General features: G+C 41.4%; 1 protein-coding gene and 1 long non-coding RNA gene across 14 annotated transcripts in view; one reads left to right on the forward strand and one right to left on the reverse strand.

The window, feature by feature from the left end:
• The window catches only part of Orc2 (origin recognition complex, subunit 2), a 42,343-nt gene extending 36,734 nt beyond the window's left edge, over positions 1–5,609 (reverse strand). The window contains exons 1-4 of one of the 5 annotated variants that reach the window (NM_001271526.1): positions 5,268–5,605; positions 2,338–2,380; positions 1,819–1,922; positions 737–880 (exon numbers count right to left, since the gene is read on the reverse strand). In NM_001271526.1, coding sequence (NP_001258455.1) covers positions 737–880; positions 1,819–1,912 — 238 coding nt within the window. In that variant the 5' untranslated portion in view covers positions 1,913–1,922; positions 2,338–2,380; positions 5,268–5,605. Of the gene's footprint in view, positions 1–736; positions 881–1,818; positions 1,923–2,337; positions 2,387–5,267 lie in introns of those variants that run through there. The other 4 variants (NM_008765.3, XM_030252150.1, XM_011238453.3 and 1 more) reach the window with 4 other exon arrangements.
• Position 5,610: 1 nt separating this feature from the next.
• The window catches only part of Gm15834, a 38,806-nt gene continuing 26,474 nt past the window's right edge, over positions 5,611–17,942 (forward strand). The window contains exons 1-4 of one of the 9 annotated variants that reach the window (XR_865444.3): positions 5,611–5,723; positions 11,067–11,140; positions 11,768–12,762; positions 16,208–17,852. This is a non-coding gene — a long non-coding RNA (predicted gene 15834). Of the gene's footprint in view, positions 12,763–16,207; positions 17,853–17,942 lie in introns of those variants that run through there. The other 8 variants (XR_865441.3, XR_865443.3, XR_865439.3 and 5 more) reach the window with 8 other exon arrangements.

The following is a 17,942-nucleotide window of genomic DNA, read 5'->3' on the forward strand; positions in this document are numbered from 1 at the left end:
TGGATCTTTTTGAGTCCCAGGTTGGTGGGGTGGAGGGGAAAGAGTAAGATATAAGAGGGCAGTGGTCTACATCAACAGAAAAGCATCTGCCCGGCATGTACAAGAGCTGGTGATCTATACCCAATACTGCAGAAAAGATGTTCTGCCTAAGAACACCAGACCAAGAACCACAGACTAAATCCTGCCCAAGAGCACGGCCCCAGGAAACCATGGGTGGGACCTTCTGAATCTTCGAACTGAAATAAATCTCCTCTCCTCTAAAAGCAGTGCTCTGCCCATCTGTGGCATGACAGAACATGTCTATAATCACCACTGCTCAGGAGGCTGGCTGGAGAGGGTCACAGGACTGCTTAGTTCTCTCTCTCTTTTTTAATCTAAAAAAATGTGCTGGGGTCTGAAGAGATGGTTCAGTAGTTAAGCATGTACTAACCTTGTAGAAGAGCTGAGTTCAGTTCCCAGAACCATTTTGGGAGACTCACAACCAACTATAACCCAGCTGATGCCCTTTTTTGGCCTCCAGTGGCACCGGCACATTTGCACACACATAATTTAAAAATCAGACCTTAAAAAATGCACCAAAACAAACAAACAAATAAACAACTTGAAAGAAATGCCTTTAGATTCGACACACAACTGTACTATATGACTTTGCAGTATACCAAGCTATTTTTGTGCATTCTGAAAGCAGTTCACGTTACTAGCCGAAAGCTGGGTGTGTGTCACCCCAACTGGATACCTTGAATATTTCTTCCCAAGACTTTCACGTAGTTCTGATCCTCTAAAACTTCCAGGTCACTTTTCTCCAACTCACAGTCTGCCTTCTTTATTACTTTCTGGGGATTGACCAAAAGCTGAGCTTTCTCCTTCTTTAATTTAGTTCCTGTAAAAATACACAAAACCTTAGGACACAGGGGGTGTAAATTCTTTCTAAGTATTACATTGGAGTGATCCAGATGGCTGCTTGGTGGGTGGTTGGTGCACCACACCAGCCTAATGAAAGAACAGTGGAAGGAGAACCAATTCCAGAGAGTTGTCCTCTGACCACCATGTGCATATTACATGTATGACAGCAAACAAACCACACTAAACGCAGGGTCAGTACATAAAGTTGTGGGGGAAGTCAATGCTTTCTCTTTCATTAGAAGTACTAAGTCATGGGCTAGAGAGATGGCTCAGCAGGTGCTTAAGAGTGCTTGCTGCTCTAGCAGAGGTCCAGTTGCTAGCACCCACATGGTGGCTCATAAGTGCCTATAATTCTAGCCCTAGGGTATTCATTGCAATATGTTGTTCTGACCTCCGAGGGCACCAGGCACATATGTGGTATATGGACATATAGACAGGCAAAAACCCCATAAACATTAAGAAAAAATATATGGAACTAAATTAAATACACACTAAATTAAATACCCCTTGAACTCAGAGTTAATGAGTTGTTATTTTCTGCTACTACTAAGCATTTCATATTCGTTATGGTTTTATACTGACTTACAGTTAAATTTCAAAAGAAGCAAATTAAAAATCAGAGAAGTCTTACTAAGTGAATACTGTGTGTTATAATGTTTTTTTTTTTTTTTAAAGATTTATTTATTTATTATATGTAAGTACACTGTAGCTGTCTTCAGACACTCCAGAAGAGGGCGTCAGATCATGTTACAGATGGTTGTGAGCCACCATGTGGTTGCTGGGATTTGAACTTCGGACCTTCGGAAGAGCAGTCGGGTGCTCTTACCCACTGAGCCATCTCACCAGCCCGTGTTATAATGTTTTTAAGAACAACGTGATCCATAAGCATCTCTTCAACTGTACAATCATGCATACCTCCTTCTCTGTCCAGAATGTGACTAAGAACATCATCATCTCCCACAAACTGCACGCTTGGCACCTTGGTTTCCTTTAACTGCAGAGTGCTCATTGTGGCCAACCTAAACAAAGCCAGTAAGTCAGTGAGATGAAGGGGTCACACCAATGGTCAAGTTAATTAAACTTATTTGGGAAATGAACACACAATATTTAAACATTTTTTAAAGGGGATCATACTATGCATTATTCCATTTGTATGTCTCTCAATGATGGCCTGAAACTGGGACAGCCAAGCCCTTTCTTCCCCAGCTTGCTTTTGGTCAGAGTCTTTACCACAGCATCAGAAAACCAAACTGGGACATGCTCTCAGAAATCCTATTTTTACCTTTCCTTCAGAAAAACAGAACAAAAACAAATAACCCCCCAAAACAAACACCAAAAACCTAATGGTTATCTTTTACAACTTACTTATTACACAGATCATATTGCTAAATTTTTGTTTAATAACCAGCATAATTAAATGGCTTTTTCTTTTACCTTGTAAGGTGCTATGCATTCTGCAGCTTGAACATCCAGTGACCTGTAACTAGAAGTCAGTCAAGATCAGCTAGTAGGTGAAGGAAAGCACCCCTCCCAAAGTGAAGAGTTTTAACTAACAGCATGATGTGTAGATAATTATCCTCAAGAAGCTAAAGCTGCTATGGTGGCAAGAAGAGAACAAAAAAGTAATAGGCTAAAGAACGTCACACTGAGAAAACTGTCTAGACTGGTAAGAAGCAGGTTAGAGGAGAAAGCTAAGCACTCACTATGAATTTTGTTTTCTGCTGTAGTGTTGTTATGTAGCCAAGTTCAAACTTCTGCTTTTGCCTCTCAAGTGCTGGAATTAAAAGTGCCACCAAACCTAGCTCTTTACATGTATTCTCATTTAACCTTGGGAGCTCTAAGAGGTTATATTTTGTGGGGAAAAATAATAACTATTTCACTCACAGAGTCAGAACCATATCTAGCAAACCATACCCTTCTTGGGTCATTTCATAAATAATTTGAGTATATTAGACAAAATGTGTAATACATCTATATGATACCTATATGAAGAAACTTAACAATTTACACTTGAAAAACAGAGTTTTTGTTGTTTTAATACATTATGTAAGATACTATACCAGGCACCTTTAGATACCCCAGAAACCAAGTATGATTCAAGTACATTTTTGTGTATGTGTGCTATTACTCTACTTTATAAATAAGTAAACTTGTTGGTTAAATATTGAATGATTCACCAAAACTCACACAATTTAGAGACCCAGTTTTGACTGATTCTTAAATTCCTGATCAGTCGATTATATAGCTTGTTCCTTTTTCATTTATCTTGTAAAGTACTTCCTGCCACTGGATAAGAATCTTACCCTCTCTGAAAACTACTTATAACATGTCATCACAAAACAAAACATATAGCTTTGAACTTCCAGGCAATGAGAGGAGAGAAAGTGTGGGGGAGGGTCAGACTACAGAGAATATTATTATCTAATTTTCATTAGTAAAAGATAAATAATTCTTGAGAGTGAATTTTCAAGGACTCATAAAAATATTCTAGGTAACTAAATATTATCACAGGCCATTTCCCTAAGGGGGTTTATTGTGTACTTGTAAGTGCAGAGGTCAGAGGACAACCTCGGGAGTCAGTTGTCTTATTTTTTGAGACAGGGTCTCTCAATAGCCATGGACTTGTAGACTAGGCTGGTTGACCAGCAAGCCCTGGGAACCGCCTGTCTCTGCCTCCCTAAGACGGCAAGCTCCCTGCCACCATTTTTTTTTTTAAATGTAGGTTCTAGGGATTGAACTCAGGTTCTCATGCTTGCAAGGCAAGCACTTTACCAACTGAGCCATCTCTCTAATACCTGTTACATTTTCTTTTACTTTGTGTGTGTGTGTGTGTGTGTGTGTGTAACAATTATCTCATGAGTCCCAGACTGGTCTCCAACCATGTAGCCAAAGATAACTTTGAACTTCTGATTATGCCCCCACCTCCCATGTGCTAGATAGGTTACAGGCCTGTATCACTATCATTAGCATATGCAGTGCTGGGGTGGAGCTGTGGGCTTCCAGTGTGCTAAACCAAGCACTTCATCAACTGTATTACACCCCTAGTCCCTTAGTTTACTATTGTGAAGGTCTTACTTTATAATACAAGCCAGCTTTGAACTCATGACTTAGCAGCCTCAGTTTTAAGAGTAGTGGGATCATAGCTATGCCCCATTCCCAGATCTAGTATTTTAATCACTAGGTGAGCAGCCCTATATAGTCAAGGATAGCCACGAATCCTTGTTGTAAACGTGCTTAAACATTATGAGTGGTTTTTGCAAAATTTTCTGTAACTGTATTGTGATATTCTCAGCCACGAACTTTGTAAATGACAGCAACAAGGTATCCAAATGTCAAAAAGGCAGGGTATGCCTGTTCAGCCTCAAATGCATTTATACAACATCTCCGATTTTTAAGATATTTTATGTAATACAAACAAAATCACCTCAACTGAAATTCCTACCAAGACCTCCTAAGAGAATGTCCCCTTCTTTTCTGCAATTCCTCAGAAAAACACTACCTAACAGATACACAAGAAAACTGCAATCTGGGAGGCTGACTAGACAGCTCAGTGGCTAAAAGCACGTGTCCTGCAAGCGTCAGAATGGGAACTGAGATCCTTGTAGTCATTTAAAAGTTGAGGAGCACTCAGAACTGGGGAGGAGGAGAATGGGGTTCCCCGAGGCAAGCTGGTTAACCAACAAGGACCCGGTTAGAGTAAGACCCCGCCTCAGTTAAGAACGATCCAAAAAGACATCTAAAATTAACACACACTACCGGCACATATGCACCAACATCCACATGAATGCACATGCCCATAATCAACCAATGAAATGCAGATATCCACAGGGAGCATCTATAACGGATAGTGATTATCTGTAGGGCTAAAGGGTCAATTCTCTTCACAGTCAACTAACTACAAGGCAGCACCAAGTGTTGGCAGCCATGCACTTTCCTCTGGGAGTAAACACATTTTTCAAACCAAGCACTGCCCCAAGGAGACCTTTAGGGACACCCGGCCGGGACAACAGAACAGACTTCAGCAGTCGTTCCATCCCGCGATCCCTTGAGCTACATCCCTCCGAGTTCCTTCTCCTCTGGCAGAACACTGCCATTTTTGTTACAGTTCCTTTTCATTCTCTTCTCAAATAAAGGGCCGGGTTAGCCGGAAAGCAGGCACGGTCCGTGCAGGAGACTTCTCGCCACAGGACAGCCTTGGCTTTCGCAGACAGCGCCTCTCACCCAGGGGGGCTGCTCCCCAGCATCCTCCAGCCTGCGCCCGGCGGCCTCGTCATCTCCCGCCATGGTGGGCGAGCGGCAAGGCCACGGGTGTCGGGGGAAGCGCGCAGTGAGCCGCGGCTGCAGCAGGGCGCACTGGGACTCACCTCTCGAGTCCGAGCCGGCGGGAGGGAGAACGGCCGCGAGGCTCACTTGAGCCGCCAGCCAGGACTCCCGCCGCCGCGGAACACCCCAGAACGGCCCGGGGAGGCCAGCGTCTAGGGAAAGAGTCGACCGGTCCAAGCCGAACCTGCGCGCCCAGCAGGGCAAGGGAGCTGCGCGCAGCACACTGAATCCCCGGCCGCCGGTGGGCGGTGCCCTAAGAAACCAATGGGGAGCCGAGCCGCCCAGAGCGACGGCGCCGCAAGCCCGTTGACTCGGGCCATAGGCCCTCGCTCAGTCGGAAAACAGATCCCCCAACCAATAGTGGGTTCCCGGGCTTTCCTCATCTCTTCAGTTTCCGTTTCCGGGGGAAGGGACCGTGCGCGGAGCACGCCGGATCTCTGGAGAGACAAGTGTGTGCTAGCTGTCTGGAAGTTAAGGGCAGCGTCCCCGGTTGTACGGTTGGTTGGTGTTTTATGTCAATCTTAATATTGTTAGTCTAGCTGCTCTGAGGAAAAAAAAAAAAAAAAAAAAAAGATAATGAAGATGGATTCGCTTGAGGAACAGCGAATACCTGCTCGCATATGATGCAAAGGGATCTCAAGGGTTTGAGGGAGGGCGGAGCCAGAGCATGAACAAGAAAATAGGACCATACAACTAATGAAATAAAGACACGAAAAGGGGGCTTATACAGAGGAAATGAGAAGGAAAACGAGTGAATCTGGCTGGGATACATGAAAATATTTGTTTACTAACAGGACTACGTCATTTGGATTCGCTTATTCCGAACTTATCATACTTAGAACCAACAGTAAGAATACAATACTCAAGTAGAGGCACCTCTGAATAACTGAGCTTCTGGGTAATTGAACGAGAAGAAACTGAACATACAGTCTTGGGGAAAGTGCTAGAATAAGGCAGCTGAATACTTACTCATTCTTGCCAATGGATATAAACACACTGGCTATAAATGTGATGCCTAGAGAGCACAAATCCCAAAGTTCCAACCTTTGTATCATTTCATTGAGCTCTGAAAATCAAGCTCACAACTTGGGTTTGGTTCACTATCTTAACACCACCTTGTGGTTAGGTTTTTGTTTTTAACCATATCAAGGACCGTCCGGGGCTAGGCTGGTAACTGGGCTTCCAGGTGACCTGCCGGTGGTTTGCTTCTAGGTCTCATCAGAGCTACCTGGTGGCAAACTTCTATTGCACATGCATTGCGTTATTTCAAGTCATACAAAATGGTTTCCAAGTTACAGAGAATGATTTTTAAGTTATGTTCCTAACAGCAGGGCACAGGATTATATAATTATAAGACCAGAAGGAATCAGGAACACTTTCCTTAAAGGAAGAGATATGAAAACTAAGGCCTGAATTGATTTGAATTTTCTAGGAAGAAAAGCAAAATGAAAATAGATGAATAAAGTGTCAAAGTGTCAGATATTATGAATTACAAGTTGGTACTTAAGGGACTGGCCACATTTGTATTGAAAGATTATCTGTGGAATATAATAGTGGGAAGGAAGAAATGGAGTCAGACTTTTTGGGAGCTGTTTAGAACAGTGGTTCTCAATCTTCTAATGCTGGACCCTTTAACACTTCCTCATGTTGTGGTAACCCCTGATCATAACGTTTTTGTTTGTTTCTTTTTGCTACTTCATAACTGTAATTTTACTACTGTTATGAATCATAAATGTAAATATTTCTGGAGATAGGGGTTAGCCAAAGGGGTTATACTTCACAGGTTGAGAACCACTGGTTTAAAGATTCCAATTGAGAAATGTGAGGATACTTTACATACATCCGTATTTCACTTTTGTTGGACAAATTATTTAATCCGGACCCAAATTACTACCCACCTTTGATCATTTAGTTTCCGGATAAAACATACACACAACCTTTATAAACCTTAAACAGCACAAGAGCTGGGCAGATACCTACCCTCTATGCTATTAGAATCTATTTTCCTATAGATAACCCAAGTTATTACTTACTATGTTTCATCAATAGGAGGGAATTCATGCCAGGTACTGTTGAAGGGCCACAACTTGACAAGACAGACTCCATCTTGTAACCAGACCTCCATTTTATACACTAGGCCCTGTTCTCGGTTAAACTCTAATTTATTAAAAAACAAACAAACAAACAAACAAACAAAAAAACAGCTGGGTATGGTGGTGCACACCTTTGATCCCAGCACTCGGGAGGCAGAGGCAGGCGGATTTCTGAGTTCGAGGCCAGCCTGGTCTACAAAGTGAGTTCCAGGACAGCCAGGGCTAAACAGAGAAACCCTGTCTTGAAAAACAAAAAACAAAACAAAACAAAAAACAAACAAAAAACCCCCCAAAAAACAAAAAAAAAACAAAAACATACAAACAAATAAAAAACCTTTCCAGGAAGGAACCACCCTAGACATGATCCACCAGCAAGAAAATACCTAACGCTCTATATCTGTGTAGATAGATATAGATAAAACTGCTTAAGCCAACTGAAATCATTGTTAGACAGTCATATAACTGCTAAGTTGATAAGTTCCTCACCTTGCTGTAACTGAAATAAAAATGTTAAACCTTAGGTGCTTGAGGCCTTCTTTGCTACCTCACATTGATAGAGGAGCCAGAAGGTCCAAGCTTGAGTTTGAATAAAGACTCTTTGCTTTTGCATATGAGTTTTATTCCTGGTGGTCTTTGGGGACCCTTGGATCGGGGCATAACATTTGGGGGCTTGTCCGGGATTCCCATCCCCCCAGGACTCCTTGAACTGTTGAGTCAAAACCTGACTGGTAGGTGTCTGAATGTTTGTCCTCTGTCTTGGTGTCTTGGCTCTCTACCCTTGATATGAGTAGCCTGTAGGCAGTCTAGATGGACTCGTTGGATGACCCCAGGGCCAAGGGACTTGGGAGATGCCCCGGACCCACATGGAGGGAATTGGATCCCCCTCATAGACTTGAGATGAATTGGGTTGCTCCTACAACACTGTATAAGGCTGTTGTCTCACTTACATTTTTGCCTCCAATCACCAGGAGGACTGAGTGCCTTATTGTCTTTCATTCTTCTGTTTGCTCTCTGTGACTGATGCCATGGGACAGGCTCAGACCACACCTTTAACTTTGTTCTTAGACCATTTCAAGGACTATAAAATTATGGCTAGAAGTCTAGGCTTAGTTGTTAAGGACAGACTAATCACTTTTTGCATGAATGAATGGCCAATTTTCAATGTTGGCTGGCCCCTAGAGGGAACTTGGCACATGCTCATGATTTTTAGGACCAAGGAAATTATTTTTGATGACCAAGTCATCTACATCATCGCCAGCAGGATGTGGTCCAGGAGCCACCAGAATGGTTCAAATCACTGCTGCTGCCACAGCAGCTCTCTTAGTCAGGGTTTCTATTCCCGCACAAACATGACCAAGAAGCAAGTTGGGGAGGAAAGGGTTTATTCAGCTACACTTTCCACACCCACCTTATACTTGAGGGAAAGCCCAATGAAAGCTGCCTTGACTGCCCACGGCCAAGCCGGTCTTCTCTCCTTGAAGGAAATAGGCCCCTAACCAACTGATACAATATTGTCCCTTTGCTACTAGTGATCTATATAACTGGAAAATCCAGAATACTGAATTCTCAGAGAAACCAGCTGCCTTAGTTAACTTAATAGATTCTGTCATTTTTACTCACCAACCCACCTGGGATAACTGCCAACAGCTCTTGTAGATCCTCTTCACTACCGAGGACCAAAAGAGGATTTTAAATGAGGTCCGGAAATTGGTTCTGGGATCAAATGAGACTTCCTACTACTAACTAAGCTATGACTGATGCAGACTTTCCCTTGACTAGACCAGACTGGAATTTTAACTTGGCAAAAGGTAAGAAGAGGTTTCAGGTCTACCACCAGACTCTAATGGGAGATCTCAGGGTAGCTGTGTGTTAACCACTAATTTGGCCAAGGTACATAATGTGCAGCAGGAAAAGACAGAATCACCAGCAGCCTTTTAGAAGGGATTAAGGAGACCTATTTCACCTACACATCCCTAGACTCAGAGATACCTGAGAATAAATCAGTAGTCATTATGGCCTTTGTAAATCAGGCCACCCCTGAAATCAGGCACAAATTTCAGAGAATAGACAGGCTAGGGGATAAGACTTTGGAGGAGTTGCTGGTGGTAGTCAAAAAAGTGTACAACAACAGAGAAACACTTAAGGAGAAATACTTATGAACTATGACCACTGCCAATGAGAGACAAGCTCACAACTTGGCCAAGATACTTCTGGCCACATCAGCAGATTCCCTGGGAGAGAAACACTACCAACTGTTTCATCTCATGGCCATAAAGGGTAAATAATAAAAAAAAAACAACTGACACATTCTTGCACTTGTGCCGGGCACCTGGCCTGCCTAGGCCATGCACTGGTGGGCAATGGCCTACCTGTTCTTATCTTGTGGAGACTCTGACTCAGAGCTCCAAACTCTCTCTAGTTCAGCTTGCTAAGTTCTCACTGGCAGGTCACTACTATGCCAGCACCATACTTCAAATCCCCCATGGCCTTTCTGGTGCACATCTGGCAAACCCACACTTTGCCGCCATACCTTTCTCTCCTGAACTCAGTTGAACCGCTGCACGAAGGAAAATGCCACACAGACTTATTCAGAAACAATGGTAACTAAATCACTGGGAGTAACAACTAAAATCCTAATCTTGTAAGCCTTATTAAATCTAAATCCTCCAGTGGCGAATCCTGATCTGCCATTGAAACTGGGAGACACTAGTAATTACATCTTGTCCTCAAACTATCCCTGTCCAAAAAGGACCTAACCCTCTCCTGCTTCCTCTCTTCCTCTGTCCAACCTGGAAGTCCCTCCTACTTGCCTAGTGATTAGCTCCTTTATTCATTAGGGGATTGGTTCACAAGAAGTCACCTGAGTATGTGACTCAATCCTTGTCCTCAACCCCTCCCAGGAGAACGGAATTAGCATCAAAATATAAACAGCACCAGGCTTATCTACAACAGACCCTTACTAAATTAACCATGGAGACTGACAGGGACTGGGTAGCTCTCCTCCCACTCGCCATTTATAGGTTTTTCAACACACCCCATATGTTGGGTTTAACCTCTTATGAAATCGTGTTTGGAAGAACCCCTCCCATTTTACCTAACTTAAAGTCTGAAGTGTTAGCTGAAATTGATGATTGTCACTCTCTTGAACATTAGCCTACACCTGAAAGTAGCTCTGGCCTCACCCAAAGGCTATTTATGAAGCTGCACCATCTCCTGCTCCCCATCACTATTGCCCTGGAGACTGGGTCTTCCTGTGAAGGCACCAGAAACAAACCCTAGAGCCCTGCTGGAAAGGACCCTATGTCATGGTCCTAACAACACCTACCTTTGTCACGGTTGACAGGATTGCTACCTGGATATATCACATACCACATATCACATATTACTGCCCCTTTTGCATAACCATATCCAGACTGTGGACATGTACCCATGATGGTGTGTCACTAGAGACTAAGGAAACCCATTAAAACTCAAAATCCAGTATTCCTAACCTATTGACACAGGCTGTCAGAATATATCTTGCTTCCAGGAGTTTCTGGCTCTCTCCCTGGTTCTAGCCCTCTCCAGCTTTGGGACCTAACCTGGACTCTGAACGATGCATCCACAGGTGACATTCTCCACCAGCAGAGCAAGACTATGTCCCTTGACACCCGGTTCCCCGACCTCCACTTTAGACCCAGCTAATCTACACGGACTCTCCTGAGCTGATGGATTGCTCAGCACATATCACTTCTATGTTTGCCCCAGGTGCAAAAACCACAAGACCTTGAGTCAACAATGTGGCGGGAGCTGAATCCTTCTTCTGCTCCTCCTGGGATTGTGTGAGTATGGGACACATTTGGTGGGATCCCCCATTCAAGATGGACTTTGAGTAAGCTGAAAGTCTGATGACCAAATCAACTCTATGGGCATTCAACCCTCTTGCCACTGAACTACAGACACTGGACAGTACAACCCCATCCTCTTTAGGTTTACAGACTTGGGTGAAAAGGCTAATGGATTGGACTGGTTCAGCTGGTGTGAAGGTGAACAGTCCTCTGAGGGGGAGTGAGTATGAATATAGGAAATACAGAAGACTCAGAAACGAAGGTTAGAAATTAGGAGGACTGTAGGTCTATACTACACTAACCCTGAATGTATTTCTGATAGCCTTTATATACTTTACAGTATCGTGGGAAACAAAGTCACAAGGTAGAAGAGCAAATGGCCGATGTACATAGGATATCTATTCCCATCTAGAGGCCTCCCTGTTCCTTCCACCAAGATTAATAGAATATTCAGCCACTCACCTCAGTCTTCAAGTGTATCCCCTCTTAGTGATTCAAGAGTCAGCAGACAGGGAAACCTGCTAGCAGACTCTGATCTGCCTTGACTACCTGACAGGAAAGCTTTCACAGAAGCAGGTCAAAATGTCTCCTGACATCTCCCTCTTTTTTATTTTATAAAAGCCAAAGCTGTCTCAGTGATTGGTGCAAAAAGAGTGTGCCTGTCTTAGATGTCTTCTCAAAAACTGCGAATCTTACCCATCTTCGGAACATGAATCCTGGCACTCATATCCTGTCTTAAGTTGATCCACCTCTGAGGCAATCTTACCCATATTTTACTAGCAGCCTCTGCAATGGGGGATGTTACCCATTAGGTTACAGTTTTGAGACAAATAAGATGGAGACCTGCATGGATGTTCAAAAAGTAATGGAGGGCAAACTTAATCACAAGTGGTAACAAGTATAATCCTATAACCATTAGAGTACCTAAGGCAAGTACTGAGAAGGCCAAATGAGTAAAAGAAATTAGAAAGTATGCCCTTACCAGCCTTGAGCAGGTTTTTTCCAGCCTTGAGCAGGCTGATTAGACCTTGAGCATTTGCCATATTGGACAATAAAGACCTAGGTGGAGTCATCTGCCTTGGTTGCATATGCAACTTCCTACAGGAACTTTGAATAGACTGCCTGTTGACCTTGCTTTGCTCTGAAACAAAGGATGGGTCTGTGGGCTCTCCCTATATAAATGAAGTGCCGAATATTAAACTTGGAGCCTTGATCAGAACCTTGTCTTGGCTTCATTCTTCTCTCACTGCCCCCTTCCCCATCTCTTTCATTTCCAGTGCCACCTTTCAGGTAAACCCAGTTTGTCCATGGTCACTGGACAGCTATAGATGGCATCCTATAATAAAATGAGGGGCCTGAAAATGGGGGGGGGGCTCTGAGAAATGCTGTCTTGGGTGGAGCTCCACAGAAAACAGAAACAAGTAACAGTATCCTGCACGGTAAGCAATGAACAGCATTAATGCTAGCGCTAATTATATTTTTTTGGAGGCTGTTGTTGCAGGAGGTGCATTTGAGAGGGATACAGGCTAGACCAAAGATGTGTTGATCCAATGCCAACTTCACCTATGGATGACAGCACAATTGCATTTTTCCACAGCCAAAAAGAGCTGCATCAGGTGAGAGAAGCAGGGTTTAAAAAACAGATGTTAGAAAAATTCTTAGCTCAAGTAGATTTATGCTGTCCATGGTTTCCAGAAGTAGGAATGATAAAAGCTATTGTAGAGCTCTCCTAGGAACAGGAAGAAATTGGGAGATATCCTGCTTCCTCTCTGGCTCCTACTGGAGATATCCTTAGTTCTGGTTCTGGGTCTCTTAGGGAGGATATCTGGGTCTCTTTGGGACATCAAGTTTTCTTCCCTCTCTGTCTATTGTCTGTCCTTGGTGCAACAATCTGTCCAACAATCTGTCAGTGAATTTATGTCTGTTTTTGTTTGTTTGAATGATTGCTGTTCTGTGCTTCATGTTCAAAAGAAAAAAAATGGTTAAAACTTTATCTGCTGGCTGTCTACTCCTTGATTTAGTTGTTTGAAAGGCAGCCTCAATTTGCACAGCAGAAACTGGTAAGTTACCCTGCAAAAAAATCTCTGTGACTGTATGTATTGGGTTCAGCAATGACAAGGTTCTCCCTTCTTGAAATTATAGCTAGAAAAAGTAAGAATTTTGTCCAGTCTAAATATATAAGATGTGTGTAGCCACTTCATTTTTGTTTCTAACTGGTTTTAAAAGTATGATTATGTTCTGCATGTCTTGGTTATAGAGTATTGGCCTATAAGTTATTGGGCATGATTAGAAACTTGTAACATTGGTAACATAAAGTCACCTTAAAACTGGTAACTCAGGGTAAACAGTAACATGTGGCAGGAGCCAACCCAGGAAAACAGGTCTCTCAAGATACTTCTAAATTGGGATAATATTTTATGTAATTCTTATTCTGGAAACTAGATTTATAAAGGATAGGATTTAAAACAATGACTCCTTAATGATGTATTAAAAGCTGCACTGGCATGCATTCATATATAAGAACTGGCAGCCAAACTTTGTAACATGAAAGTAATGTTCTTGGTATTGATTTTAAAGATAATGGATTGTTTAAAACTGGGCTTTTTTTCCCAAAATTATGGGCATGCTCTAATATTGCAAAAGAGACTTAGAAATAGAGTTAAGTTGCCAGTGTTCCACTGGCTGCAGTTTGCAGCTTGATCACAGGCTCAGGATTCTAACTCACACATATTTGTAATTAAGAAAAAAATCCGGCAGGTAGAGATTGTTGAAGGGTTTGAGAAGGGTTGTTGAGCCTATGGAACTTGTGAGGCACTGCAGCCTGGCTTGCCTACTCTACCTGCCATTCCAGGAAATGCATGTAGAATTATTATGTATTTGGAGGATTGTTTTTATACTGTTTCTTTGCACTCTGGTGACTGGGAGGTTTACATTGAGTGAGCTTGCTTGTAATTTTGAAGAGCCCATGGAGCGATAACATTGAAAAGTTTTGCCTCAAGGAATGGCTAATAGCCCTACATTGTGTTAAAATAAAAATTGTCTCTGCTTCAATACAAGAAGTTAGGACTTTGAACCTTTCAGTGTATATTATTCATTATGTGGATGGTATTTTATTAGCTGATCCCTCTGATGAAGTTTTACTACAAGCCTTTGCTCTTCTTATACAACAAACTTTAAAATTTTGGAGTCGTTGTTGCTCCAGAAAAGATTCAAAGGCAATATCTTTTTCAATATTTGGGACATCAGCTATATCCTAAACAAATTTTAGCACAGAAAATTCAAATAAGAAAATATAGTTTGCTTTAAATTCTTTTCAAAGGTTGGTATATTAATTGGCTAAGACCTCATCTTAAGTTTACCACAGAACTTAAACCTATGTTTGATATTCTCAAGGGGGATGAAAATCCTAGTTCCCCTGGACAATTAACTGATGAGGGACAAGTAGCTTTGCAGAAAGTAGAGGAAGCTGTTAGCCAACAACATATACATTATATAGACTATGACCCATTGTTGGCTGTTTCACAGCAGTCCTTTGATGTGGATTCATCTTTCTTCATTTTTATGTAAATTTTGAATACCCTATTATGAAGCTGTTGCTGTGTTAATACAGAATTGTAGGATAGAAAATTGAAAGTATTTTGGGAAAGAACTTGATGAAACATTTATTATTTCAAACAGCAATTAAATTGGTTATTGCAGAATACTGATATTTGGCCTATTGCATGGCAGACTTTTTAGACAAATTTGATAATTATTATCTAAAAGACAAGTTGTTAGAATTTGCCTCTATATATATATATATATATATATATATATGTTTTTATTTCCTGTAAATTTACACATGCAGCCCATAGAGAATGCATTTACTGTATTTATAAACAGCTCATCTAATGGGAGAGAAGCATATATAATTTGATCACATGTTTCTTCTCTTGAGTTTTCCCCCTACTTCACAAATAATTGAATTACGCTGTAGCCACTGTTTTTGAAATGTTGGAAAATCAAGTTTTAATTTGTATACTAATAACCAATATATAGCTCATGGTTTACAATTTCTTGAAATTGTTCCTTTTTTGATACTGCTAATTCTCAAATTTTATAGTTATTTATACAAATACAGCTTAATTTAAGAAACAGGGACTGTTCCCTTACTTTATAGGACATTTAAGAGCTCATACTGGATTGCCTGGACCCCTGCACAATGCCATAGCAGATTTGTCTACCAGGAAGATTATAGGCCTTATTGGAACAATTAGTCAAACAATCTCACTCTTTACATCATCAAAATAGTAATAGTTTGAGACAACAAGTTGGTATTTCTAGAAAATAGGCATGCCAGATTGTAAAGACTTGTTCTCAGTGTCCTCAGTTTCTTCATGTACCACATAATGGTGTTAATCCTTAAGGACTCGTACCTAATTAATTATGACAAATAAATATTACTCTTATTTCCTATTATCCTAAAGGACAACGTATTGTGGAACAGGCCCATAGAACTTAAAACCATTATCTTCATAACAACCACAAAAGGGGGAATTATATCCCTGTATGCCACAAAAATATTTAAATCATGCTTTTTATTTGAAAATTTTTAAATTTGGATACCATGAAACTCTCTGAGTGTGAGAGGAGCAGCTACTGGTGCTTCTACCCTGAATTTGCAAGGAAAAAATTGTGAGCTCCTTAGTATGGCAATAGATACAGATATAGAAAGGATAGAAAACTCTATTTCCCATTTGCAAGAATCTCTAACCTCCTTGTCTGAGGTGGTCCTTCAAAACAGGAGAGGACTTGATCTTTTATTCTTTCAACATGGAGGACTATGTGCATCCCTTAATTGAAGAATATTACTTTACATCGATCATCAGGAATAGTAAAGGATTCTATGGCTAAAGTTAGAGAAGGAGTAGACAAAAGGAAAAGAAAAAAAGGACAGAATCAGGGATGGTTTGAATCCTGATTCTCCACTTCCCCATGGCTTACAACTTTAATTTGTACACTGCTTAGACCACTAATTATAACCTTATTGCTTTTAACTTTTGGACCTTGTATCTCAAACAGATTGGTTGCCTTCATACGGGATCACTTTCAGCAAGCTCAGCTATTCACCGTGGCAGTTATTCATCAGTATGAAGAAATGCATTAAGTGCATATTCATATGTTCTATGTGGCTTTGGTCTGAATAGGAAAGAGTATGATATAGGAAACCAGTAGTCAGAGTTGGGTAAGAGTGTTCTTGAGCTCCTATCGACCTAGGACAGAGACATACATCAATGCTATGTTTATCCTCCATGATGGGTAAGAAGGAGCAATATAGACACTGACCTAAGACAGGTACAATCACCTGGCCACTCTTTACCCTAGACAGGATTATGGAAAACAAGTAAATCTTGTGCCCCCAGCCAGCAATTGGTACTCCTCATCTTTAAAAAGCAAAAAAGGGGGGATTGTGCCCTTCCCAGCCTTGAGCACGTTTTTTTTTCTGCCTTAAGCAGACTGAATAGACCTTGCCAAATTAGACGTTAATGACCTAGGTGGAGTCATCTGCCTTGGTTGCACATGCAACTTCCTCCAGAAACTTAGAAAAACAGACTTCTCACTGACCTTGCTTTGCAACATAATCCACCTGAAACAAAGGATGGAGTCTGTGAGTGCTCCTATACAAATGCAGTGCTGAATATTAATATGGAGCCTTGATCAGAACCTTGTCTTGGCTTCATTCTTCTCTCGCCGCTCCTGCCCCCTGCCCCCCCCAAGTCTCTTTCATTTTCAGCTACCCTTTCAGGTAAACCCAGTTTGTCCATGGCTCCTGGACAGCTACAAAAAGGCATGCTTTTTCTTAATTTCTCTAACCATTCAGAGGCAACTTTTGTAGCATCAAATTTCAGGGGTTTAGCATCATTTAGATTCAGATTTCTTGATGTAATTGAATTCAATCCAACACTTGCAAGACTCTATCTCCATACCAAGGTTCTGAAACATTGAAAGCATAACAAATGAAGGTTGATGAAGTACCATAGCAATGTCAGATGTACAATTAGTTAAGTTACAGTCATAGCAACTTACATTGAATCTAAACCCATACACAGTGATGTTAATTTTCTCTGTCAACAATGCATATGGCAGGGAAATGCAGGCAAGTACATTTCCCACTGTTGTCAGTCTGAACCCAACCTAGTGTTCATCTCTGTTTAGTAGTTGTGCTAGTTGCTTTAATCTCTCCCAAAGCCACAGCAAGTTTCCAGACATAAGTCTGTGATGATCCAGTGTTTGTCCACCAAAGTCCTGCATGCAGTCCTTTTTACCAGTCATCTGAGTTTGCTTGGGGACTCTGCTCAAGTTGGCATCAGGAAGTGGCCCATCAGCAACAGCAACAGCATCATGTGTCTGGTCAATTGCTTTCTCCACATAGTGAACCAAATGCTCTGGAATCTACCTGTCACTTTCAGCATCCTGTGGAAAAGAGAAACATGCCCTCTTCCCCATATTAATATCTGATCAGAACCATGCCATATGTCAGTAAGTGGGTCCTTCCATTTCACCTGGGCATAAGTATACCTAGTTGTGCCGTGCCATAGATGCTTAGCAGCAACATTTTATTTTATTTTTTTGTAACTGATTTTTTTTTAGAGCTCCATGGAATTGTTCCACAATTCCCTGTCTTTGTGGATTAAAAAATATATTACTATATATCTAACTAATTACTATATATCTAACTATATATTACTATATATCTAACTTATAATATTTTAAAAATATTTTTATTATTAGTTTAAGATATAAATGGTTTATAACA

The sequence above is a fragment of the Mus musculus genome, chromosome 1, assembly GCF_000001635.26.
Source record: "Mus musculus strain C57BL/6J chromosome 1, GRCm38.p6 C57BL/6J".
NCBI classification, from domain to species: Eukaryota; Metazoa; Chordata; class Mammalia; order Rodentia; family Muridae; genus Mus; species Mus musculus.